Below are 26,479 nucleotides of genomic sequence, written 5' to 3'. Positions count from 1 at the left end.
ATCTAAAGCTAATATCAGTGAGCAAATCACTAAGCAAAAAAAAAAATGAAATTGAATGTTGACGAGCACATACTCGCATGTGCTGAGGCGGGCCAAAAGAATGATATTGGGATCCCCCGTCTTTCTCCCACTTGGGGCCAATACCCGCTTAAAAATGACCCGATTTTCAGGCGGGTACCTGGAAGAAGAAATGAACCCAAAATCCCGACATATATGCCATATAAATTCCAGGGGAGGGTTGCGGCGCCTGCTACAAGGTCAGGTGCCTCGATAGGAGCATCTGCTCCCGCGCGAGCCGTCAACATCATTGTCACCGACGAGTGCCCGAGGGGATATTGCTCCAAGAGGCGGGTCCACTTCGACCTAAGCGGGGCCGCATTCGGCTACATGGCTATCTCCAGCGAGGGCGGCTAGCTCAGGAACTGAGGCGAACTCCTAGTCATGTACAGGAGGTCCGTTCAATGTCCTCTCTAGCCGATGCTCTAAGGCAAGCTCTGAGTAGGAGCAAACCCCTCCACTGTCACCAAGATCCAAAATTTTGAAACCAGGAGAGGAAATAATCAATGAATAAGGCAACCGCCATTCAATCGGGAATGAGGGATGTAGGTAGAGTCTTCTTAGTTGTAAGGGTTGCAGCTTGAGACGTCCCCGTACATCTTCCTTCTCCCGAGTCTGATCTCCTTTATCCATTCCTCCCACAGCTTCTTTTTTCTAATTTATTATTATTATTTTTATGAGATAAAATGACGAATTTATCCCTGAAAATATCATATGCACCGCACATGACACGATTTGGCTGGAAAATTGACTGAACGGGGTAAAGTGCCTATTTTTCATAAAGGTCGGAGGGTAAATGCTTCCTAGCCCCAAAAATCGAGGGGCAAAGTGCTTTCTACTCTTATTGGGCAGCCCACACACTTTTTATTGGGCCGGGCTGAATTCCTCTCACCATTGAGGCTTTCTCTACTTCCCTCGCATCTCTCTCTCTCTCTCCCCCTCTCTCCCCTCTCTCAGTCTAGACGGTCTCTGAACGGAAACGGGACCTGCTTGTTCCGCCTTCGTAGCAGCTCGGTCGTTGTTGCCCGGCTGAACTGCAAAAAGTGAGAATTTTAATTTTCAGGGTTTTCTAGTTTGTAGATTCTTAATTTCTTGGCTAATTAGGGGAGAAGGTAGATGGATTTACGAAGTTTCTTGCCTGATTGCAAGTTAAATGTTGTTCTTCTGCGAGGTGTAAAAGGATTGGTTCACAGAAAAAGAGAAGGAAAGCAGGAAAAGGAAGATGAACAAGAAAAAGGTGTTCAACCTGGCCAAGGGTTTCCGAGGCAGGGCGAAGAACTGCATTAGAATCGCGAGGGAGAGGGTCGAGAAGGCCCAGCAGTACTCCTACAGAGACCGCCGCAACAAGAAGCGTGATATGCAGTCTCTCTGGATCCAGCGCATCAACGCCGGCACTCGCTTCCACTCAGTACGTACCGTCCGACTTTTCTTTTTTACATATATATCGAAAGACTGCTTGTTCTAAATTTTCAATGATTTTTGCCCTACTTGTGTCTCATATATTTCGTTTCGTTTATCGGCTTGAAGCACTTATTCTGAATATGAGCTAAATGGAACTTTGGATAATACCGTTGACGATATCATGTTATTTACCCTTGCCGGGATGAGTAAGCTTCATCCATGAATCTCCCAAGTGTAGAGATGAGTATTGTGGTGTGGTTGATGAGTATTCTTTGCCTGTAAGGCATGGAAAGTAGTTCATTGTGCTCGTTCCGACTTGGCTTTTCTACTTTCTGAACATTCTCTTGATGCCATGTTTGACTCATATATCAAAAGAAATAGGTTTTTCATGAGTAACATCAACTGCTATAGAAGGTCTTTCATGAACGCTGAGATGAGAACTAAGATGTAAAAACGGTATCTTCTGCTTCAATGGGAGTTAAAAAACATTTTCAGTTAATGACTTTCATCCCCTGTCTGCTGTGTAAGCCGAAGTTCTATTGGAGGATAAGAAATAGCGGTTTTTAAGGATTCAAGAAACTTTAGTCCTTTGAGATTTCAAACTAGCCATGCAAATCATCTTAGCATTTCTTATATATGCGTGTATATGTCATGGTTAAGCACAGATGTTATACCGGAACTTTAACATGAACTATTTGTTGGATATTTGGGTGGTTTTTATTAGATAATTGTTGGCTTGTGCTTGAGCACCAATTGTTTTCTTGAAATTGGTTATTTACCTCATCAACATATTAATTTTTTTCCAAAACAACACGGGCATTTGCAGTGGATGAACTTTTGCATATAATCTCATAGTCTTACGACCATTTGTACTGATTTTCAGGTCAATTACGGTAACTTCATGCACGGGTTGATGAAGGAGAACATCCAGCTGAACTGGAAAGTTCTGTCAGAATTGTCCATGCATGAGCCACTTAGCTTCAAGGCCCTTGTGGACATCTCCCGTAATGCCTTCCTTGGGAACAAGAATGTGGTTCATCCTCCCAGGAAGGTAAGCATTCCAGTCAGTGTCTAGTATGTTGGTCGCTTTGTGTCTCTTGTTTCTCTTTTTGAGCTCGATGTTTGAACCATTGTTTCGTGGTTCCTACAAAGCTTCTACTGGTTTAGAAAGAATTTACGGCCTGAACTTTGAGAACTCAATCATCTTTTGCTTGCATGTTCTCTCAATATTCTGCATTCTATGTTCTCGGAGCTTCTCATTCCCTTGTGATATGAGGAAGATATGAATAGATGAAGGGCAATGGAGGAAGAGGTTTGATTTCCGACTATTACAAGCTCAGTAAGACATTGTTTTGATGTTGAATACAAGGCTTGGCTGGTTTTGCTAGCCAAGGGAGACATCATATTGATGAACAGAACGGGTTCATGATGAACTCTTGTTGGATTAACATGGGTCAGTCCTAGAATCCTTTGAATTTGCCATAAGCATAGGTCTCGTAATCCCAGATAAAGTTCCATTTGAGAGCTTATGGAACAAACAAAATTACAGAGAAGTTTACTTATATGTCACTCCAAGGCATCAACCTATACTATACATCTTATCTGTGATTTTAGAAACCATCGCAGTTCTCGGAATGACCACAACAAAGATCATTAACCCATCACCGAACACTAGTTTAACAATGAAAGATGAAGCACCATTGTCGGCTCATGAAGAAATATATAGAGGATTCTAAATTCATTAGTCACCCGCTTGCTTGTGAAGTATAATGTACTGTGTTAATAACCAAAAATAAATAAATAAATAAATCAACACTTTATCAATTTGGTACGATTTTTTCCTTAATTAAAAAATGCATAAACTATTGATTTGACACAAATTCTAGTACGAAGTCGACTTTTCCGTTAATTTGAATGGAAAATGCTTATGCGTATTACCGATACCACGTGGCTTATGATGATAGCTCAAGTAGGACCCATAATATTTTATGTAACAATAAAATTGTTTTTCTAGAAAATAAAAAGAAATCAAGAAAAGAGCAAAATCAAAGGGGATGGAGGAGGGGCGGTGGTCAGCGGTGGGGGCCTCACTATCAACCACTAACTCCCTCAGTTGTGGTCGCTGGTGACCACAGATGGCGTTGGTGACCCCTGTAGGGGGTGGGTTGTCGGGATTGAGGCCCCTAACTGCCGGGATTACGTTAGGGGACTCTCGATTCTGGTGGGTATTGAATCAATTTAACCCATCTTCTTCAACGTATACAACTTGAAGAAGCTAACATATGAGGAGAGGAAGGCTCGTTTGATCGAGTGACTCAATGCCATCAACTCAGCTGCTGGAGCAGATGACGATGAAGATAATAAGTAGACGATTTTTATGACGGAATCTGAGCTAAAGATTATTCATCACCTTTGAGCTTCTGAGAACATGGATCAACGTTTCAGAGCTTTTCTTTATCCATAGATGTTAATTTACAACCCAGTTTTTATTTAATTTTTGGTGCCAAAACTTCGTGTTCTGACATTTTTGAGGATATTCTTGTTAGCGATCTATTCTGGATCTTAACTTTTTGCATGGACATCAAATTTCAGTTTTTCTTAAATTTTTTTGCAGCAGCAATCAAATTTATTTATCCACTCAATTTTAACCATTCCCAGTAGAAGATACAGTGACATCCTTCATATAGAGTTTAAACATTTCATTCAAGACCAATGTGCATAGAAATGCACTGAAATGAGTCAACTCCAATATACACAGAAATGAGAAGGCTAATAAAATAACGACCCGAGTTAGTTCACTTTCAACAACTTAAATAGATGCGCTATAGAGCGACAATGGGGTTAGCAATGAAAATCATGCATGGCGAGTGTAGACTCTTGGCACATATTGAATGCGTACCACTTGCCATTGTGCTAGTCGGAAGAATAAGACCTTGACCTTGAGAATGATGTTGCAGCCATCTATAAGTGTGGTCACTATTCTTGGAGGTGGAAACTTGGCTTAAATACTCGGTTACTATAGAAGTTGTCTCGGTTATACTTAGCAATGTACGTAACAAGCTGTAACTAATTTAGAGTATATCAATTTAATGTGTGTTATGTTTGATATAGGATATAAAAGGAATCATAATTTTTAAGGTATTTTATGGAGCAGTGACATCACGTTATTACTTATACATACTATAACTCGTAAATTGAAAAAAAAACGAAAAAAACGTAGTTAAAGGTTGTTAGATGCTGCATTCCAGCTGGCATTCCACAAGATACATTGGTCATTCATATTGGTTTCATCTAAAGCTAATATCAGTGAGCAAATCACTAAGCAAAAAAAAAAATGAAATTGAATGTTGACGAGCACATACTCGCATGTGCTGAGGCGGGCCAAAAGAATGATATTGGGATCCCCCGTCTTTCTCCCACTTGGGGCCAATACCCGCTTAAAAATGACCCGATTTTCAGGCGGGTACCTGGAAGAAGAAATGAACCCAAAATCCCGACATATATGCCATATAAATTCCAGGGGAGGGTTGCGGCGCCTGCTACAAGGTCAGGTGCCTCGATAGGAGCATCTGCTCCCGCGCGAGCCGTCAACATCATTGTCACCGACGAGTGCCCGAGGGGATATTGCTCCAAGAGGCGGGTCCACTTCGACCTAAGCGGGGCCGCATTCGGCTACATGGCTATCTCCAGCGAGGGCGGCTAGCTCAGGAACTGAGGCGAACTCCTAGTCATGTACAGGAGGTCCGTTCAATGTCCTCTCTAGCCGATGCTCTAAGGCAAGCTCTGAGTAGGAGCAAACCCCTCCACTGTCACCAAGATCCAAAATTTTGAAACCAGGAGAGGAAATAATCAATGAATAAGGCAACCGCCATTCAATCGGGAATGAGGGATGTAGGTAGAGTCTTCTTAGTTGTAAGGGTTGCAGCTTGAGACGTCCCCGTACATCTTCCTTCTCCCGAGTCTGATCTCCTTTATCCATTCCTCCCACAGCTTCTTTTTTCTAATTTATTATTATTATTTTTATGAGATAAAATGACGAATTTATCCCTGAAAATATCATATGCACCGCACATGACACGATTTGGCTGGAAAATTGACTGAACGGGGTAAAGTGCCTATTTTTCATAAAGGTCGGAGGGTAAATGCTTCCTAGCCCCAAAAATCGAGGGGCAAAGTGCTTTCTACTCTTATTGGGCAGCCCACACACTTTTTATTGGGCCGGGCTGAATTCCTCTCACCATTGAGGCTTTCTCTACTTCCCTCGCATCTCTCTCTCTCTCTCCCCCTCTCTCCCCTCTCTCAGTCTGGACGGTCTCTGAACGGAAACGGGACCTGCTTGTTCCGCCTTCGTAGCAGCTCGGTCGTTGTTGCCCGGCTGAACTGCAAAAAGTGAGAATTTTAATTTTCAGGGTTTTCTAGTTTGTAGATTCTTAATTTCTTGGCTAATTAGGGGAGAAGGTAGATGGATTTACGAAGTTTCTTGCCTGATTGCAAGTTAAATGTTGTTCTTCTGCGAGGTGTAAAAGGATTGGTTCACAGAAAAAGAGAAGGAAAGCAGGAAAAGGAAGATGAACAAGAAAAAGGTGTTCAACCTGGCCAAGGGTTTCCGAGGCAGGGCGAAGAACTGCATTAGAATCGCGAGGGAGAGGGTCGAGAAGGCCCAGCAGTACTCCTACAGAGACCGCCGCAACAAGAAGCGTGATATGCAGTCTCTCTGGATCCAGCGCATCAACGCCGGCACTCGCTTCCACTCAGTACGTACCGTCCGACTTTTCTTTTTTACATATATATCGAAAGACTGCTTGTTCTAAATTTTCAATGATTTTTGCCCTACTTGTGTCTCATATATTTCGTTTCGTTTATCGGCTTGAAGCACTTATTCTGAATATGAGCTAAATGGAACTTTGGATAATACCGTTGACGATATCATGTTATTTACCCTTGCCGGGATGAGTAAGCTTCATCCATGAATCTCCCAAGTGTAGAGATGAGTATTGTGGTGTGGTTGATGAGTATTCTTTGCCTGTAAGGCATGGAAAGTAGTTCATTGTGCTCGTTCCGACTTGGCTTTTCTACTTTCTGAACATTCTCTTGATGCCATGTTTGACTCATATATCAAAAGAAATAGGTTTTTCATGAGTAACATCAACTGCTATAGAAGGTCTTTCATGAACGCTGAGATGAGAACTAAGATGTAAAAACGGTATCTTCTGCTTCAATGGGAGTTAAAAAACATTTTCAGTTAATGACTTTCATCCCCTGTCTGCTGTGTAAGCCGAAGTTCTATTGGAGGATAAGAAATAGCGGTTTTTAAGGATTCAAGAAACTTTAGTCCTTTGAGATTTCAAACTAGCCATGCAAATCATCTTAGCATTTCTTATATATGCGTGTATATGTCATGGTTAAGCACAGATGTTATACCGGAACTTTAACATGAACTATTTGTTGGATATTTGGGTGGTTTTTATTAGATAATTGTTGGCTTGTGCTTGAGCACCAATTGTTTTCTTGAAATTGGTTATTTACCTCATCAACATATTAATTTTTTTCCAAAACAACACGGGCATTTGCAGTGGATGAACTTTTGCATATAATCTCATAGTCTTACGACCATTTGTACTGATTTTCAGGTCAATTACGGTAACTTCATGCACGGGTTGATGAAGGAGAACATCCAGCTGAACTGGAAAGTTCTGTCAGAATTGTCCATGCATGAGCCACTTAGCTTCAAGGCCCTTGTGGACATCTCCCGTAAATCCTTCCTTGGGAACAAGAATGTGGTTCATCCTCCCAGGAAGGTAAGCATTCCAGTCAGTGTCTAGTATGTTGGTCGCTTTGTGTCTCTTGTTTCTCTTTTTGAGCTCGATGTTTGAACCATTGTTTCGTGGTTCCTACAAAGCTTCTACTGGTTTAGAAAGAATTTACGGCCTGAACTTTGAGAACTCAATCATCTTTTGCTTGCATGTTCTCTCAATATTCTGCATTCTATGTTCTCGGAGCTTCTCATTCCCTTGTGATATGAGGAAGATATGAATAGATGAAGGGCAATGGAGGAAGAGGTTTGATTTCCGACTATTACAAGCTCAGTAAGACATTGTTTTGATGTTGAATACAAGGCTTGGCTGGTTTTGCTAGCCAAGGGAGACATCATATTGATGAACAGAACGGGTTCATGATGAACTCTTGTTGGATTAACATGGGTCAGTCCTAGAATCCTGTGAATTTGCCATAAGCATAGGTCTCGTAATCCCAGATAAAGTTCCATTTGAGAGCTTATGGAACAAACAAAATTACAGAGAAGTTTACTTATATGTCACTCCAAGGCATCAACCTATACTATACATCTTATCTGTGATTTTAGAAACCATCGCAGTTCTCGGAATGACCACAACAAAGATCATTAACCCATCACCGAACACTAGTTTAACAATGAAAGATGAAGCACCATTGTCGGCTCATGAAGAAATATATAGAGGATTCTAAATTCATTAGTCACCCGCTTGCTTGTGAAGTATAATGTACTGTGTTAATAACCAAAAATAAATAAATAAATAAATCAACACTTTATCAATTTGGTACGATTTTTTCCTTAATTAAAAAATGCATAAACTATTGATTTGACACAAATTCTAGTACGAAGTCGACTTTTCCGTTAATTTGAATGGAAAATGCTTATGCGTATTACCGATACCACGTGGCTTATGATGATAGCTCAAGTAGGACCCATAATATTTTATGTAACAATAAAATTGTTTTTCTAGAAAATAAAAAGAAATCAAGAAAAGAGCAAAATCAAAGGGGATGGAGGAGGGGCGGTGGTCAGCGGTGGGGGCCTCACTATCAACCACTAACTCCCTCAGTTGTGGTCGCTGGTGACCACAGATGGCGTTGGTGACCCCTGTAGGGGGTGGGTTGTCGGGATTGAGGCCCCTAACTGCCGGGATTACGTTAGGGGACTCTCGATTCTGGTGGGTATTGAATCAATTTAACCCATCTTCTTCAACGTATACAACTTGAAGAAGCTAACATATGAGGAGAGGAAGGCTCGTTTGATCGAGTGACTCAATGCCATCAACTCAGCTGCTGGAGCAGATGACGATGAAGATAATAAGTAGACGATTTTTATGACGGAATCTGAGCTAAAGATTATTCATCACCTTTGAGCTTCTGAGAACATGGATCAACGTTTCAGAGCTTTTCTTTATCCATAGATGTTAATTTACAACCCAGTTTTTATTTAATTTTTGGTGCCAAAACTTCGTGTTCTGACATTTTTGAGGATATTCTTGTTAGCGATCTATTCTGGATCTTAACTTTTTGCATGGACATCAAATTTCAGTTTTTCTTAAATTTTTTTGCAGCAGCAATCAAATTTATTTATCCACTCAATTTTAACCATTCCCAGTACAAGATACAGTGACATCCTTCATATAGAGTTTAAACATTTCATTCAAGACCAATGTGCATAGAAATGCACTGAAATGAGTCAACTCCAATATACACAGAAATGAGAAGGCTAATAAAATAACGACCCGAGTTAGTTCACTTTCAACAACTTAAATAGATGCGCTATAGAGCGACAATGGGGTTAGCAATGAAAATCATGCATGGCGAGTGTAGACTCTTGGCACATATTGAATGCGTACCACTTGCCATTGTGCTAGTCGGAAGAATAAGACCTTGACCTTGAGAATGATGTTGCAGCCATCTATAAGTGTGGTCACTATTCTTGGAGGTGGAAACTTGGCTTAAATACTCGGTTACTATAGAAGTTGTCTCGGTTATACTTAGCAATGTACGTAACAAGCTGTAACTAATTTAGAGTATATCAATTTAATGTGTGTTATGTTTGATATAGGATATAAAAGGAATCATAATTTTTAAGGTATTTTATGGAGCAGTGACATCACGTTATTACTTATCTATACTATAACTCGTAAATTGAAAAAAAAACGAAAAAAAACGTAGTTAAAGGTTGTTAGATGCTGCATTCCAGCTGGCATTCCACAAGATACATTGGTCATTCATATTGGTTTCATCTAAAGCTAATATCAGTGAGCAAATCACTAAGCAAAAAAAAAATGAAATTGAATGTTGACGAGCACATACTCGCATGTGCTGAGGCGGGCCAAAAGAATGATATTGGGATCCCCCGTCTTTCTCCCACTTGGGGCCAATACCCGCTTAAAAATGACCCGATTTTCAGGCGGGTACCTGGAAGAAGAAATGAACCCAAAATCCCGACATATATGCCATATAAATTCCAGGGGAGGGTTGCGGCGCCTGCTACAAGGTCAGGTGCCTCGATAGGAGCATCTGCTCCCGCGCGAGCCGTCAACATCATTGTCACCGACGAGTGCCCGAGGGGATATTGCTCCAAGAGGCGGGTCCACTTCGACCTAAGCGGGGCCGCATTCGGCTACATGGCTATCTCCAGCGAGGGCGGCTAGCTCAGGAACTGAGGCGAACTCCTAGTCATGTACAGGAGGTCCGTTCAATGTCCTCTCTAGCCGATGCTCTAAGGCAAGCTCTGAGTAGGAGCAAACCCCTCCACTGTCACCAAGATCCAAAATTTTGAAACCAGGAGAGGAAATAATCAATGAATAAGGCAACCGCCATTCAATCGGGAATGAGGGATGTAGGTAGAGTCTTCTTAGTTGTAAGGGTTGCAGCTTGAGACGTCCCCGTACATCTTCCTTCTCCCGAGTCTGATCTCCTTTATCCATTCCTCCCACAGCTTCTTTTTTCTAATTTATTATTATTATTTTTATGAGATAAAATGACGAATTTATCCCTGAAAATATCATATGCACCGCACATGACACGATTTGGCTGGAAAATTGACTGAACGGGGTAAAGTGCCTATTTTTCATAAAGGTCGGAGGGTAAATGCTTCCTAGCCCCAAAAATCGAGGGGCAAAGTGCTTTCTACTCTTATTGGGCAGCCCACACACTTTTTATTGGGCCGGGCTGAATTCCTCTCACCATTGAGGCTTTCTCTACTTCCCTCGCATCTCTCTCTCTCTCTCCCCCTCTCTCCCCTCTCTCAGTCTGGACGGTCTCTGAACGGAAACGGGACCTGCTTGTTCCGCCTTCGTAGCAGCTCGGTCGTTGTTGCCCGGCTGAACTGCAAAAAGTGAGAATTTTAATTTTCAGGGTTTTCTAGTTTGTAGATTCTTAATTTCTTGGCTAATTAGGGGAGAAGGTAGATGGATTTACGAAGTTTCTTGCCTGATTGCAAGTTAAATGTTGTTCTTCTGCGAGGTGTAAAAGGATTGGTTCACAGAAAAAGAGAAGGAAAGCAGGAAAAGGAAGATGAAGAAGAAAAAGGTGTTCAACCTGGCCAAGGGTTTCCGAGGCAGGGCGAAGAACTGCATTAGAATCGCGAGGGAGAGGGTCGAGAAGGCCCAGCAGTACTCCTACAGAGACCGCCGCAACAAGAAGCGTGATATGCAGTCTCTCTGGATCCAGCGCATCAACGCCGGCACTCGCTTCCACTCAGTACGTACCGTCCGACTTTTCTTTTTTACATATATATCGAAAGACTGCTTGTTCTAAATTTTCAATGATTTTTGCCCTACTTGTGTCTCATATATTTCGTTTCGTTTATCGGCTTGAAGCACTTATTCTGAATATGAGCTAAATGGAACTTTGGATAATACCGTTGACGATATCATGTTATTTACCCTTGCCGGGATGAGTAAGCTTCATCCATGAATCTCCCAAGTGTAGAGATGAGTATTGTGGTGTGGTTGATGAGTATTCTTTGCCTGTAAGGCATGGAAAGTAGTTCATTGTGCTCGTTCCGACTTGGCTTTTCTACTTTCTGAACATTCTCTTGATGCCATGTTTGACTCATATATCAAAAGAAATAGGTTTTTCATGAGTAACATCAACTGCTATAGAAGGTCTTTCATGAACGCTGAGATGAGAACTAAGATGTAAAAATGGTATCTTCTGCTTCAATGGGAGTTAAAAAACATTTTCAGTTAATGACTTTCATCCCCTGTCTGCTGTGTAAGCCGAAGTTCTATTGGAGGATAAGAAATAGCGGTTTTTAAGGATTCAAGAAACTTTAGTCCTTTGAGATTTCAAACTAGCCATGCAAATCATCTTAGCATTTCTTATATATGCGTGTATATGTCATGGTTAAGCACAGATGTTATACCGGAACTTTAACATGAACTATTTGTTGGATATTTGGGTGGTTTTTATTAGATAATTGTTGGCTTGTGCTTGAGCACCAATTGTTTTCTTGAAATTGGTTATTTACCTCATCAACATATTAATTTTTTTCCAAAACAACACGGGCATTTGCAGTGGATGAACTTTTGCATATAATCTCATAGTCTTACGACCATTTGTACTGATTTTCAGGTCAATTACGGTAACTTCATGCACGGGTTGATGAAGGAGAACATCCAGCTGAACTGGAAAGTTCTGTCAGAATTGTCCATGCATGAGCCACTTAGCTTCAAGGCCCTTGTGGACATCTCCCGTAATGCCTTCCTTGGGAACAAGAATGTGGTTCATCCTCCCAGGAAGGTAAGCATTCCAGTCAGTGTCTAGTATGTTGGTCGCTTTGTGTCTCTTGTTTCTCTTTTTGAGCTCGATGTTTGAACCATTGTTTCGTGGTTCCTACAAAGCTTCTACTGGTTTAGAAAGAATTTACGGCCTGAACTTTGAGAACTCAATCATCTTTTGCTTGCATGTTCTCTCAATATTCTGCATTCTATGTTCTCGGAGCTTCTCATTCCCTTGTGATATGAGGAAGATATGAATAGATGAAGGGCAATGGAGGAAGAGGTTTGATTTCCGACTATTACAAGCTCAGTAAGACATTGTTTTGATGTTGAATACAAGGCTTGGCTGGTTTTGCTAGCCAAGGGAGACATCATATTGATGAACAGAACGGGTTCATGATGAACTCTTGTTGGATTAACATGGGTCAGTCCTAGAATCCTGTGAATTTGCCATAAGCATAGGTCTCGTAATCCCAGATAAAGTTCCATTTGAGAGCTTATGGAACAAACAAAATTACAGAGAAGTTTACTTATATGTCACTCCAAGGCATCAACCTATACTATACATCTTATCTGTGATTTTAGAAACCATCGCAGTTCTCGGAATGACCACAACAAAGATCATTAACCCATCACCGAACACTAGTTTAACAATGAAAGATGAAGCACCATTGTCGGCTCATGAAGAAATATATAGAGGATTCTAAATTCATTAGTCACCCGCTTGCTTGTGAAGTATAATGTACTGTGTTAATAACCAAAAATAAATAAATAAATAAATCAACACTTTATCAATTTGGTACGATTTTTTCCTTAATTAAAAAATGCATAAACTATTGATTTGACACAAATTCTAGTACGAAGTCGACTTTTCCGTTAATTTGAATGGAAAATGCTTATGCGTATTACCGATACCACGTGGCTTATGATGATAGCTCAAGTAGGACCCATAATATTTTATGTAACAATAAAATTGTTTTTCTAGAAAATAAAAAGAAATCAAGAAAAGAGCAAAATCAAAGGGGATGGAGGAGGGGCGGTGGTCAGCGGTGGGGGCCTCACTATCAACCACTAACTCCCTCAGTTGTGGTCGCTGGTGACCACAGATGGCGTTGGTGACCCCTGTAGGGGGTGGGTTGTCGGGATTGAGGCCCCTAACTGCCGGGATTACGTTAGGGGACTCTCGATTCTGGTGGGTATTGAATCAATTTAACCCATCTTCTTCAACGTATACAACTTGAAGAAGCTAACATATGAGGAGAGGAAGGCTCGTTTGATCGAGTGACTCAATGCCATCAACTCAGCTGCTGGAGCAGATGACGATGAAGATAATAAGTAGACGATTTTTATGACGGAATCTGAGCTAAAGATTATTCATCACCTTTGAGCTTCTGAGAACATGGATCAACGTTTCAGAGCTTTTCTTTATCCATAGATGTTAATTTACAACCCAGTTTTTATTTAATTTTTGGTGCCAAAACTTCGTGTTCTGACATTTTTGAGGATATTCTTGTTAGCGATCTATTCTGGATCTTAACTTTTTGCATGGACATCAAATTTCAGTTTTTCTTAAATTTTTTTGCAGCAGCAATCAAATTTATTTATCCACTCAATTTTAACCATTCCCAGTACAAGATACAGTGACATCCTTCATATAGAGTTTAAACATTTCATTCAAGACCAATGTGCATAGAAATGCACTGAAATGAGTCAACTCCAATATACACAGAAATGAGAAGGCTAATAAAATAACGACCCGAGTTAGTTCACTTTCAACAACTTAAATAGATGCGCTATAGAGCGACAATGGGGTTAGCAATGAAAATCATGCATGGCGAGTGTAGACTCTTGGCACATATTGAATGCGTACCACTTGCCATTGTGCTAGTCGGAAGAATAAGACCTTGACCTTGAGAATGATGTTGCAGCCATCTATAAGTGTGGTCACTATTCTTGGAGGTGGAAACTTGGCTTAAATACTCGGTTACTATAGAAGTTGTCTCGGTTATACTTAGCAATGTACGTAACAAGCTGTAACTAATTTAGAGTATATCAATTTAATGTGTGTTATGTTTGATATAGGATATAAAAGGAATCATAATTTTTAAGGTATTTTATGGAGCAGTGAAATCACGTTATTACTTATACATACTATAACTCGTAAATTGAAAAAAAAAACGAAAAAAACGTAGTTAAAGGTTGTTAGATGCTGCATTCCAGCTGGCATTCCACAAGATACATTGGTCATTCATATTGGTTTCATCTAAAGCTAATATCAGTGGGCAAATCACTAAGCAAAAAAAAAATGAAATTGAATGTTGACGAGCACATACTCGCATGTGCTGAGGCGGGCCAAAAGAATGATATTGGGATCCCCCGTCTTTCTCCCACTTGGGGCCAATACCCGCTTAAAAATGACCCGATTTTCAGGCGGGTACCTGGAAGAAGAAATGAACCCAAAATTCCGACATATATGCCATATAAATTCCAGGGGAGGGTTGCGGCGCCTGCTACAAGGTCAGGTGCCTCGATAGGAGCATCTGCTCCCGCGCGAGCCGTCAACATCATTGTCACCGACGAGTGCCCGAGGGGATATTGCTCCAAGAGGCGGGTCCACTTCGACCTAAGCGGGGCCGCATTCGGCTACATGGCTATCTCCAGCGAGGGCGGCTAGCTCAGGAACTGAGGCGAACTCCTAGTCATGTACAGGAGGTCCGTTCAATGTCCTCTCTAGCCGATGCTCTAAGGCAAGCTCTGAGTAGGAGCAAACCCCTCCACTGTCACCAAGATCCAAAATTTTGAAACCAGGAGAGGAAATAATCAATGAATAAGGCAACCGCCATTCAATCGGGAATGAGGGATGTAGGTAGAGTCTTCTTAGTTGTAAGGGTTGCAGCTTGAGACGTCCCCGTACATCTTCCTTCTCCCGAGTCTGATCTCCTTTATCCATTCCTCCCACAGCTTCTTTTTTCTAATTTATTATTATTATTTTTATGAGATAAAATGACGAATTTATCCCTGAAAATATCATATGCACCGCACATGACACGATTTGGCTGGAAAATTGACTGAACGGGGTAAAGTGCCTATTTTTCATAAAGGTCGGAGGGTAAATGCTTCCTAGCCCCAAAAATCGAGGGGCAAAGTGCTTTCTACTCTTATTGGGCAGCCCACACACTTTTTATTGGGCCGGGCTGAATTCCTCTCACCATTGAGGCTTTCTCTACTTCCCTCGCATCTCTCTCTCTCTCTCCCCCTCTCTCCCCTCTCTCAGTCTGGACGGTCTCTGAACGGAAACGGGACCTGCTTGTTCCGCCTTCGTAGCAGCTCGGTCGTTGTTGCCCGGCTGAACTGCAAAAAGTGAGAATTTTAATTTTCAGGGTTTTCTAGTTTGTAGATTCTTAATTTCTTGGCTAATTAGGGGAGAAGGTAGATGGATTTACGAAGTTTCTTGCCTGATTGCAAGTTAAATGTTGTTCTTCTGCGAGGTGTAAAAGGATTGGTTCACAGAAAAAGAGAAGGAAAGCAGGAAAAGGAAGATGAACAAGAAAAAGGTGTTCAACCTGGCCAAGGGTTTCCGAGGCAGGGCGAAGAACTGCATTAGAATCGCGAGGGAGAGGGTCGAGAAGGCCCAGCAGTACTCCTACAGAGACCGCCGCAACAAGAAGCGTGATATGCAGTCTCTCTGGATCCAGCGCATCAACGCCGGCACTCGCTTCCACTCAGTACGTACCGTCCGACTTTTCTTTTTTACATATATATCGAAAGACTGCTTGTTCTAAATTTTCAATGATTTTTGCCCTACTTGTGTCTCATATATTTCGTTTCGTTTATCGGCTTGAAGCACTTATTCTGAATATGAGCTAAATGGAACTTTGGATAATACCGTTGACGATATCATGTTATTTACCCTTGCCGGGATGAGTAAGCTTCATCCATGAATCTCCCAAGTGTAGAGATGAGTATTGTGGTGTGGTTGATGAGTATTCTTTGCCTGTAAGGCATGGAAAGTAGTTCATTGTGCTCGTTCCGACTTGGCTTTTCTACTTTCTGAACATTCTCTTGATGCCATGTTTGACTCATATATCAAAAGAAATAGGTTTTTCATGAGTAACATCAACTGCTATAGAAGGTCTTTCATGAACGCTGAGATGAGAACTAAGATGTAAAAACGGTATCTTCTGCTTCAATGGGAGTTAAAAAACATTTTCAGTTAATGACTTTCATCCCCTGTCTGCTGTGTAAGCCGAAGTTCTATTGGAGGATAAGAAATAGCGGTTTTTAAGGATTCAAGAAACTTTAGTCCTTTGAGATTTCAAACTAGCCATGCAAATCATCTTAGCATTTCTTATATATGCGTGTATATGTCATGGTTAAGCACAGATGTTATACCGGAACTTTAACATGAACTATTTGTTGGATATTTGGGTGGTTTTTATTAGATAATTGTTGGCTTGTGCTTGAGCACCAATTGTTTTCTTGAAATTGGTTATTTACCTCATCAACATATTAATTTTTTTCCAAAACAACACGGGCATTTGCAGTGGATGAACTTTTGCATATAATCTCATAGTCTTACGACCATTTGTACTGATTTTCAGGTCAATTACGGTAACTTCATGCACGGGTTGATGAAGGAGAACATCCAGCTGAACTGGAAAGTTCTGTCAGAATTGTCCATGCATGAGCCACTTAGCTTCAAGGCCCTTGTGGACATCTCCCGTAATGCCTTCCTTGGGAACAAGAATGTGGTTCATCCTCCCAGGAAGGTAAGCATTCCAGTCAGTGTCTAGTATGTTGGTCGCTTTGTGTCTCTTGTTTCTCTTTTTGAGCTCGATGTTTGAACCATTGTTTCGTGGTTCCTACAAAGCTTCTACTGGTTTAGAAAGAATTTACGGCCTGAACTTTGAGAACTCAATCATCTTTTGCTTGCATGTTCTCTCAATATTCTGCATTCTATGTTCTCGGAGCTTCTCATTCCCTTGTGATATGAGGAAGATATGAATAGATGAAGGGCAATGGAGGAAGAGGTTTGATTTCCGACTATTACAAGCTCAGTAAGACATTGTTTTGATGTTGAATACAAGGCTTGGCTGGTTTTGCTAGCCAAGGGAGACATCATATTGATGAACAGAACGGGTTCATGATGAACTCTTGTTGGATTAACATGGGTCAGTCCTAGAATCCTTTGAATTTGCCATAAGCATAGGTCTCGTAATCCCAGATAAAGTTCCATTTGAGAGCTTATGGAACAAACAAAATTACAGAGAAGTTTACTTATATGTCACTCCAAGGCATCAACCTATACTATACATCTTATCTGTGATTTTAGAAACCATCGCAGTTCTCGGAATGACCACAACAAAGATCATTAACCCATCACCGAACACTAGTTTAACAATGAAAGATGAAGCACCATTGTCGGCTCATGAAGAAATATATAGAGGATTCTAAATTCATTAGTCACCCGCTTGCTTGTGAAGTATAATGTACTGTGTTAATAACCAAAAATAAATAAATAAATAAATAAATCAACACTTTATCAATTTGGTACGATTTTTTCCTTAATTAAAAAATGCATAAACTATTGATTTGACACAAATTCTAGTACGAAGTCGACTTTTCCGTTAATTTGAATGGAAAATGCTTATGCGTATTACCGATACCACGTGACTTATGATGATAGCTCAAGTAGGACCCATAATATTTTATGTAACAATAAAATTGTTTTTCTAGAAAATAAAAAGAAATCAAGAAAAGAGCAAAATCAAAGGGGATGGAGGAGGGGCGGTGGTCAGCGGTGGGGGCCTCACTATCAACCACTAACTCCCTCAGTTGTGGTCGCTGGTGACCACAGATGGCGTTGGTGACCCCTGTAGGGGGTGGGTTGTCGGGATTGAGGCCCCTAACTGCCGGGATTACGTTAGGGGACTCTCGATTCTGGTGGGTATTGAATCAATTTAACCCATCTTCTTCAACGTATACAACTTGAAGAAGCTAACATATGAGGAGAGGAAGGCTCGTTTGATCGAGTGACTCAATGCCATCAACTCAGCTGCTGGAGCAGATGACGATGAAGATAATAAGTAGACGATTTTTATGACGGAATCTGAGCTAAAGATTATTCATCACCTTTGAGCTTCTGAGAACATGGATCAACGTTTCAGAGCTTTTCTTTATCCATAGATGTTAATTTACAACCCAGTTTTTATTTAATTTTTGGTGCCAAAACTTCGTGTTCTGACATTTTTGAGGATATTCTTGTTAGCGATCTATTCTGGATCTTAACTTTTTGCATGGACATCAAATTTCAGTTTTTCTTAAATTTTTTTGCAGCAGCAATCAAATTTATTTATCCACTCAATTTTAACCATTCCCAGTAGAAGATACAGTGACATCCTTCATATAGAGTTTAAACATTTCATTCAAGACCAATGTGCATAGAAATGCACTGAAATGAGTCAACTCCAATATACACAGAAATGAGAAGGCTAATAAAATAACGACCCGAGTTAGTTCACTTTCAACAACGTAAATAGATGCGCTATAGAGCGACAATGGGGTTAGCAATGAAAATCATGCATGGCGAGTGTAGACTCTTGGCACATATTGAATGCGTACCACTTGCCATTGTGCTAGTCGAAAGAATAAGACCTTGACCTTGAGAATGATGTTGCAGCCATCTATAAGTGTGGTCACTATTCTTGGAGGTGGAAACTTGGCTTAAATACTCGGTTACTATAGAAGTTGTCTCGGTTATACTTAGCAATGTACGTAACAAGCTGTAACTAATTTAGAGTATATCAATTTAATGTGCGTTATGTTTGATATAGGATATAAAAGGAATCATAATTTTTAAGGTATTTTATGGAGCAGTGACATCACGTTATTACTTATACATACTATAACTCGTAAATTGAAAAAAAAAAAACGTAGTTAAAGGTTGTTAGATGCTGCATTCCAGCTGGCATTCCACAAGATACATTGGTCATTCATATTGGTTTCATCTAAAGCTAATATCAGTGAGCAAATCACTAAGCAAAAAAAAAATGAAATTGAATGTTGACGAGCACATACTCGCATGTGCTGAGGCGGGCCAAAAGAATGATATTGGGATCCCCCGTCTTTCTCCCACTTGGGGCCAATACCCGCTTAAAAATGACCCGATTTTCAGGCGGGTACCTGGAAGAAGAAATGAACCCAAAATCCCGACATATATGCCATATAAATTCCAGGGGAGGGTTGCGGCGCCTGCTACAAGGTCAGGTGCCTCGATAGGAGCATCTGCTCCCGCGCGAGCCGTCAACATCATTGTCACCGACGAGTGCCCGAGGGGATATTGCTCCAAGAGGCGGGTCCACTTCGACCTAAGCGGGGCCGCATTCGGCTACATGGCTATCTCCAGCGAGGGCGGCTAGCTCAGGAACTGAGGCGAACTCCTAGTCATGTACAGGAGGTCCGTTCAATGTCCTCTCTAGCCGATGCTCTAAGGCAAGCTCTGAGTAGGAGCAAACCCCTCCACTGTCACCAAGATCCAAAATTTTGAAACCAGGAGAGGAAATAATCAATGAATAAGGCAACCGCCATTCAATCGGGAATGAGGGATGTAGGTAGAGTCTTCTTAGTTGTAAGGGTTGCATCTTGAGACGTCCCCGTACATCTTCCTTCTCCCGAGTCTGATCTCCTTTATCCATTCCTCCCACAGCTTCTTTTTTCTAATTTATTATTATTATTTTTATGAGATAAAATGACGAATTTATCCCTGAAAATATCATATGCACCGCACATGACACGATTTGGCTGGAAAATTGACTGAACGGGGTAAAGTGCCTATTTTTCATAAAGGTCGGAGGGTAAATGCTTCCTAGCCCCAAAAATCGAGGGGCAAAGTGCTTTCTACTCTTATTGGGCAGCCCACACACTTTTTATTGGGCCGGGCTGAATTCCTCTCACCATTGAGGCTTTCTCTACTTCCCTCGCATCTCTCTCTCTCTCTCCCCCTCTCTCCCCTCTCTCAGTCTGGACGGTCTCTGAACGGAAACGGGACCTGCTTGTTCCGCCTTCGTAGCAGCTCGGTCGTTGTTGCCCGGCTGAACTGCAAAAAGTGAGAATTTTAATTTTCAGGGTTTTCTAGTTTGTAGATTCTTAATTTCTTGGCTAATTAGGGGAGAAGGTAGATGGATTTACGAAGTTTCTTGCCTGATTGCAAGTTAAATGTTGTTCTTCTGCGAGGTGTAAAAGGATTGGTTCACAGAAAAAGAGAAGGAAAGCAGGAAAAGGAAGATGAACAAGAAAAAGGTGTTCAACCTGGCCAAGGGTTTCCGAGGCAGGGCGAAGAACTGCATTAGAATCGCGAGGGAGAGGGTCGAGAAGGCCCAGCAGTACTCCTACAGAGACCGCCGCAGCAAGAAGCGTGATATGCAGTCTCTCTGGATCCAGCGCATCAACGCCGGCACTCGCTTCCACTCAGTACGTACCGTCCGACTTTTCTTTTTTACATATATATCGAAAGACTGCTTGTTCTAAATTTTCAATGATTTTTGCCCTACTTGTGTCTCATATATTTCGTTTCGTTTATCGGCTTGAAGCACTTATTCTGAATATGAGCTAAATGGAACTTTGGATAATACCGTTGACGATATCATGTTATTTACCCTTGCCGGGATGAGTAAGCTTCATCCATGAATCTCCCAAGTGTAGAGATGAGTATTGTGGTGTGGTTGATGAGTATTCTTTGCCTGTAAGGCATGGAAAGTAGTTCATTGTGCTCGTTCCGACTTGGCTTTTCTACTTTCTGAACATTCTCTTGATGCCATGTTTGACTCATATATCAAAAGAAATAGGTTTTTCATGAGTAACATCAACTGCTATAGAAGGTCTTTCATGAACGCTGAGATGAGAACTAAGATGTAAAAACGGTATCTTCTGCTTCAATGGGAGTTAAAAAACATTTTCAGTTAATGACTTTCATCCCCTGTCTGCTGTGTAAGCCGAAGTTCTATTGGAGGATAAGAAATAGCGGTTTTTAAGGATTCAAGAAACTTTAGTCCTTTGAGATTTCAAACTAGCCATGCAAATCATCTTAGCATTTCTTATATATGCGTGTATATGTCATGGTTAAGCACAGATGTTATACCGGAAGTTTAACATGAACTATTTGTTGGATATTTGGGTGGTTTTTATTAGATAATTGTTGGCTTGTGCTTGAGCACCAATTGTTTTCTTGAAATTGGTTATTTACCTCATCAACATATTAATTTTTTTCCAAAACAACACGGGCATTTGCAGTGGATGAACTTTTGCATATAATCTCATAGTCTTACGACCATTTGTACTGATTTTCAGGTCAATTACGGTAACTTCATGCACGGGTTGATGAAGGGGAACATCCAGCTGAACTGGAAAGTTCTGTCAGAATTGTCCATGCATGAGCCACTTAGCTTCAAGGCCCTTGTGGACATCTCCCGTAAATCCTTCCTTGGGAACAAGAATGTGGTTCATCCTCCCAGGAAGGTAAGCATTCCAGTCAGTGTCTAGTATGTTGGTCGCTTTGTGTCTCTTGTTTCTCTTTTTGAGCTCGATGTTTGAACCATTGTTTCGTGGTTCCTACAAAGCTTCTACTGGTTTAGAAAGAATTTACGGCCTGAACTTTGAGAACTCAATCATCTTTTGCTTGCATGTTCTCTCAATATTCTGCATTCTATGTTCTCGGAGCTTCTCATTCCCTTGTGATATGAGGAAGATATGAATAGATGAAGGGCAATGGAGGAAGAGGTTTGATTTCCGACTATTACAAGCTCAGTAAGACATTGTTTTGATGTTGAATACAAGGCTTGGCTGGTTTTGCTAGCCAAGGGAGACATCATATTGATGAACAGAACGGGTTCATGATGAACTCTTGTTGGATTAACATGGGTCAGTCCTAGAATCCTGTTAATTTGCCATAAGCATAGGTCTCGTAATCCCAGATAAAGTTCCATTTGAGAGCTTATGGAACAAACAAAATTACAGAGAAGTTTACTTATATGTCACTCCAAGGCATCAACCTATACTATACATCTTATCTGTGATTTTAGAAACCATCGCAGTTCTCGGAATGACCACAACAAAGATCATTAACCCATCACCGAACACTAGTTTAACAATGAAAGATGAAGCACCATTGTCGGCTCATGAAGAAATATATAGAGGATTCTAAATTCATTAGTCACCCGCTTGCTTGTGAAGTATAATGTACTGTGTTAATAACCAAAAATAAATAAATAAATAAATCAACACTTTATCAATTTGGTACGATTTTTTTTCTTAATTAAAAAATGCATAAACTATTGATTTGACACAAATTCTAGTACGATGTCGACTTTTCCGTTAATTTGAATGGAAAATGCTGATGTGTATTGTCAGCACCCCATTTTGGCCCATCGGCTTCCTACATGAGAATCCCCGATCAAAGCCCGGATTACTGTTCATCACCCGGCAATCGAAGGCGAACGTGCGGTCACAGAGTCATGAACGACAAGAGAAGAGCTAGGTCCATTAGAAAAGCAGAAGAGAGCAGTCAGAAGAACTTACAGTCAAAGAACCCCGAAAACAGCGGAGCCGGCACTGTGGCACTATTCATCACCGAATCACTGAAGCACCGAAAGGTGCCCAATATGGGACTCTAAAAATCCCTCTCAGTGCCAAAATGACCAATGACGCATCCGGATGTATTTCGGAGGTGTCCTGCTCAAGCCAGGACACCCCGGTCCTTCACGGACGCCTTTTCCGACAGGGCTCCCGGGGTCCGCTCCACTGACGAGTAAACGGCACCCCAAAACAGGTCTACAGGCACCCAGGGACCACCGGGGTCTTGGAATAAGCCTCAGACGACCTTTCGGAACTCTACGGGGCTCCTCGAATGACGTTTCATTGGTAGCCAACGCCTCCCGGTGAATCTTCGGGGCACATTCACGGAAAACAGAGATCGCAACGATTCCCGAACACCTCGAGACATTCAGCGAGCACTGAGAAAACCCCGGTCACAAGTCCCTAGGTCTCCCCCGGGGCAATGGTCTTCGGTCGGGGACGACGAGCCAACGATCCCCCGCGAGGCAAAAGGGTCGCCGAAACGAACATTAAGATGCACAAAGAGCAATCGGAGACCGGGGGCACTCAACTCCACTCCGAATGTCCGAACATGGCAAAACCGACTCTCGAGGCGCCGAGCCACCCGAACATTCGTTCACATGACATATGGCGATATTGGGTTCACTCAAATCCTCTTCGCGCAAGCGTTCCAAATCTATTAATTAATTGGACATCGGAGATCGGACGCGCGTTCAATCAAGTCTCGAGCTTTTCCCGGCTTTTCTCTTATTCGAATGGGACCCACAGCTCAGCCAAGCCAAGCCACCAAGCCACGGCTCAATCCCTAAGCCATGGCTTAATCCCAAAATTCGGTGGCTCAAACTCAAGAAGCTCCCTCCGCCACACAAATTCAAATATCTCTTACACCTTCTTACACCTATCTCCTATCCATCACTTCCCATCACCTCCCATCCACTTTTCCCTAACTTCCCCTACACTCAACATGACAATTTCCCCACCCTAATCCATCTCCAAAAATTCGGATCCCCTAAGCACCACTTAATTGCACTTAACTCCACTTAATCTTGTCATTAAGTCTTCCTTTATAAGCCCATCATTAACCTAATCACAACTCACCATCCATTCTCTCTCAAGCTCTCTCACTCTAGAAAATCATCTCAAGCCCCTTAGAGCTCAGCATTTTTCAGAAATTCGTCCAGCTTTCCCTCAGCCCGAAACCAAGGCAAAATTGCCGGAAAACTCAACCGTTTTCCGGCGACCGCCACTCAACCCGAACCAAACTTGACCAAACTTTATATCCCACATGTATTCGACCTCCCGAGTCCATTTCCGGTGTTAGTTTCGGCATTTGAAGCTTCCAGCATGCAGTTCCAGGCCAGTCCAGAATCGGGTCCCTAGGGAGTTTCTCGATTTCTAGGCGAGTTCTTCCTTCCCGACTTATCCGAGCCTCAAAAAAACTACATATCCCACATGTATTCGACCTCCCGAGTCCATTTCCGGTGTTAGTTTTGCGATTTGAAGCTCCCAGCATCCCGAACCAGCTCTGTCCAGAACCGGGTTCAATAGGTGTTTTCACGGCTTCCCGGGCTCCCCGAACATTTCCACTACCTCACGACTATGGAGAGTCGTGCCATCATTTCCTAGGGTTTCTCATGACCCTCACTCTCCCCCGTGACAAGGTGGTCGCGTGTCGAGAGCCGCTCAACCGCGCACCACCGCCATTTCTCTCTTTTCTCCCTTCACAGATTTTTTCCAGTTTTTACCGGTTTTCTTTGCATCTCTCAGGAAAATCGACATGTCTAATCTTCACGATCCTTAGTCAGTTAGGAGTCCAATGCCACCGACCTTGCACCAAAAGACCACCGGGAGCCTCCCGTAGAGTCGTTTCTTCATCGGGTGCCAGTCGGGTTTGTTCCTCTGGTCGTCTTTTCTAACCCAAACTTTGCAGGAATGCATAGGTCAGCTCGGGTTGATTCTCACTACGAGCCACCTATCACCGTGTTACTCACTCAGTTAGAAGTCCAATGCCACCGACCTTGCATCAAAAGACCACCGGGAGCCTCCTGTAGAGCCTTTTCTTTGCCGGGTGCCAGTCGGGTCTGCTTGTCTCGACTGGATCTGTCTTTTTTTTTACTAACCCGACTTTGTTTTTGATTTCCAGAAAATCTACGCATGCTCTCCTTCCGAAACCACCGCAGGCATGATCCTCAGTGAGTTAGGAGACTAATGCCGCCGACCTTGCAGCAAAATACCACCGGGACAGCCATTTCTTTCTGACCTGCCCAGTCGGGTCAATTCCGCCCAGTCGGTTCTGTTTTCTGATAGCTAACCCGACTTTGTTTTAGATTTCCAAAAAATCTACGCACGCTCTCCTTCCAAAACCACCACAGGCGCGATCTTTAGTCTCTTGGGAATCCAACGCAACTGGCCCCGCGCGAAAATTCCATCCCGATCAACCGGTACAGCCCCAACAAGCTAGACTGCCAGTCGGGTCTGCCAGTCGACCCGACTGCATCGGTTCGGGTCTGTTCGTTCCAGCCGAGTCTCCCGACTCCCTTTGCCACTTCTCCGACTCTTTCCTCGTGTTCCGAGGCTAGGTAACATTTCTCTACGACTTAAATGGGTCCAAGGAGCTCTCTCTTTCGCCTCGAAATCAGTCGGTTCCCGTATTTATTTTATTTTATTTTATTTCGTTGTTGCATGAGCCGACGCCGTTTTATCGATTCCCTTTAAATACGATATTTGCGTTTGCATTATGTGCTTGTTTGCGCAACCAAGATCATGGCGGCATCGGCTTTATAGAATGTGTGTTATTATCATGTTTGACGTTTTACGCATGCAAGAAACGGTCAAAACCGATTCTTGGAATTGATTGTAATCACAATTTTCATTTAATCATTGGTTTCATATTAATTCGTATGTTAGGTACGTTAATATCGAACAATCATTTCATTGATCCATAACAATTGAGGTTCGCGGTCTCAATCATTAAACCACTTCACAAACGGGAAACAGGACGTACCATTCGGCTAAACGAACCACTCGCCCTAAGTGATTGGATAAATCGAATATCAACTCATAAACGCGTCGACGAATCACTAAACGTTGAGAGTGCCCTTTTAAAATTCACAATTTCAAATCATCGAGACACATAACACGAATAGAATTAGTGTCTAGGGAGTACTCGTGCGCTATGACTCGAGTCAAGGCCCGATTTGAGGAGGCTCATGTCTAAGTGCGCGAGTCCTCTTTGGACCTCTTCGTGTCATGCGATCCCAACTTCCACATACACGCCCTACACATTTTACCATTCAAAGGGCATGACCATCATTTCGTGATTCGCTGACATTCTAGGCGTTAGGGAGACCGAAACACCTCGATCTATGGACGAAAAAGGGCAACCCGTTCGGATGCGAGTTTCATTCGTACGGCCCATTCCGTTCACTTTCGGTGTTTCTATCTTCCTATCGTAGATTCGATGGTGAACCTTTTTATTTCAGTTGCAAAAGACGAAGAACCGGATTAATCATGTACTTGACTTAAACAAACATTAGATAATGGATAGGTGGAATATTAGATTCCAATCTAGAGTCAAGATACGAGTTTGGTTAATTCGGTGAAACCGCAGTGTCATCTCACTGAATAAGGATTCTGAAACAAATTGACACATGTAATCGACTTAGAACCATATTCTAGCCCACCATCTATGTTTGCCTAGGCTAGACACATTGATTGCAAATCAACCCCGGTCGATAACTGATTAAATCACGTACATTCGACTTAATACACAACTTGTCTGTATTCACCTACATTTGTCAGTTGTTATCTGTTTTCCATCAGTTTTATCAGTTTTCTTCTGTTTTCCATTTGCTTTTGCTGATTTGTTGCGGTTCGGGTCCGAGCCCATA

At 42.0% G+C, this 26,479-nt stretch overlaps 4 protein-coding genes across 7 annotated transcripts; all 4 read left to right on the top strand.

Annotated features, from left to right (window-relative positions):
• Positions 1-848: 848 nt before the first annotated feature.
• LOC116190456 (50S ribosomal protein L20-like) lies at positions 849-2,620 on the top strand. 2 transcript variants are annotated; one of them, XM_031520134.1, is made up of 3 exons: positions 849-1,100; positions 1,238-1,465; positions 2,342-2,620. In XM_031520134.1, the coding sequence occupies exons 2-3, from the start codon at positions 1,280-1,282 to the stop codon at positions 2,531-2,533; spliced, it is 378 nt and encodes a 125-aa protein (XP_031375994.1). In that variant the 5' UTR covers positions 849-1,100; positions 1,238-1,279; the 3' UTR covers positions 2,534-2,620. The 2 variants fall into 2 exon arrangements, with proteins under 2 accessions (XP_031375994.1, XP_031375995.1); XM_031520135.1 differs by lacking the exon at positions 849-1,100 and having other exon boundaries at positions 1,153-1,465.
• A 2,974-nt stretch (positions 2,621-5,594) lies between these two features.
• Positions 5,595-7,367, top strand: LOC116190457 (50S ribosomal protein L20-like). 2 transcript variants are annotated; one of them, XM_031520136.1, is made up of 3 exons: positions 5,595-5,847; positions 5,985-6,212; positions 7,089-7,367. In XM_031520136.1, exons 2-3 carry the CDS (start codon positions 6,027-6,029, stop codon positions 7,278-7,280), a joined length of 378 nt encoding a protein of 125 aa, XP_031375996.1. In that variant the 5' UTR covers positions 5,595-5,847; positions 5,985-6,026; the 3' UTR covers positions 7,281-7,367. The 2 variants fall into 2 exon arrangements, with proteins under 2 accessions (XP_031375996.1, XP_031375997.1); XM_031520137.1 differs by lacking the exon at positions 5,595-5,847 and having other exon boundaries at positions 5,897-6,212.
• Positions 7,368-10,730: 3,363 nt separating this feature from the next.
• Positions 10,731-12,114, top strand: LOC116190458 (50S ribosomal protein L20-like). Its single transcript, XM_031520139.1, has 2 exons — positions 10,731-10,959; positions 11,836-12,114. Exons 1-2 carry the CDS (start codon positions 10,774-10,776, stop codon positions 12,025-12,027), a joined length of 378 nt encoding a protein of 125 aa, XP_031375999.1. The 5' UTR covers positions 10,731-10,773; the 3' UTR covers positions 12,028-12,114.
• A 2,974-nt stretch (positions 12,115-15,088) lies between these two features.
• LOC116190455 (50S ribosomal protein L20-like) lies at positions 15,089-16,861 on the top strand. 2 transcript variants are annotated; one of them, XM_031520132.1, is made up of 3 exons: positions 15,089-15,341; positions 15,479-15,706; positions 16,583-16,861. In XM_031520132.1, the coding sequence occupies exons 2-3, from the start codon at positions 15,521-15,523 to the stop codon at positions 16,772-16,774; spliced, it is 378 nt and encodes a 125-aa protein (XP_031375992.1). In that variant the 5' UTR covers positions 15,089-15,341; positions 15,479-15,520; the 3' UTR covers positions 16,775-16,861. The 2 variants fall into 2 exon arrangements, with proteins under 2 accessions (XP_031375992.1, XP_031375993.1); XM_031520133.1 differs by lacking the exon at positions 15,089-15,341 and having other exon boundaries at positions 15,394-15,706.
• The last annotated feature ends 9,618 nt before the right edge of the window (positions 16,862-26,479 follow it).

Source organism: Punica granatum, unplaced genomic scaffold, assembly GCF_007655135.1.
Source record: "Punica granatum isolate Tunisia-2019 unplaced genomic scaffold, ASM765513v2 Contig00443, whole genome shotgun sequence".
NCBI lineage: Eukaryota > Viridiplantae > Streptophyta > Magnoliopsida > Myrtales > Lythraceae > Punica > Punica granatum.
The sequence above is the reverse complement of the archived record's forward strand: the minus strand, read 5'-3'. Positions and strand labels throughout refer to the sequence as shown.

What these genes read in the sequence shown, in the direction of transcription:
- LOC116190456 (XM_031520134.1), top strand. Translation starts at nt 1,280, where the DNA reads ATGAACAAGAAAAAGGTGTTCAACCTGGCCAAGGGTTTCCGAGGCAGG. An exon ending in CCGGCACTCGCTTCCACTCA is followed by an intron (nt 1,466 to 2,341) that starts GTACGTACCGTC and finishes ACTGATTTTCAG; the next exon opens with GTCAATTACGGTAACTTCAT.
- LOC116190457 (XM_031520136.1), top strand. Translation starts at nt 6,027, where the DNA reads ATGAACAAGAAAAAGGTGTTCAACCTGGCCAAGGGTTTCCGAGGCAGG. An exon ending in CCGGCACTCGCTTCCACTCA is followed by an intron (nt 6,213 to 7,088) that starts GTACGTACCGTC and finishes ACTGATTTTCAG; the next exon opens with GTCAATTACGGTAACTTCAT.
- LOC116190458 (XM_031520139.1), top strand. Translation starts at nt 10,774, where the DNA reads ATGAAGAAGAAAAAGGTGTTCAACCTGGCCAAGGGTTTCCGAGGCAGG. An exon ending in CCGGCACTCGCTTCCACTCA is followed by an intron (nt 10,960 to 11,835) that starts GTACGTACCGTC and finishes ACTGATTTTCAG; the next exon opens with GTCAATTACGGTAACTTCAT.
- LOC116190455 (XM_031520132.1), top strand. Translation starts at nt 15,521, where the DNA reads ATGAACAAGAAAAAGGTGTTCAACCTGGCCAAGGGTTTCCGAGGCAGG. An exon ending in CCGGCACTCGCTTCCACTCA is followed by an intron (nt 15,707 to 16,582) that starts GTACGTACCGTC and finishes ACTGATTTTCAG; the next exon opens with GTCAATTACGGTAACTTCAT.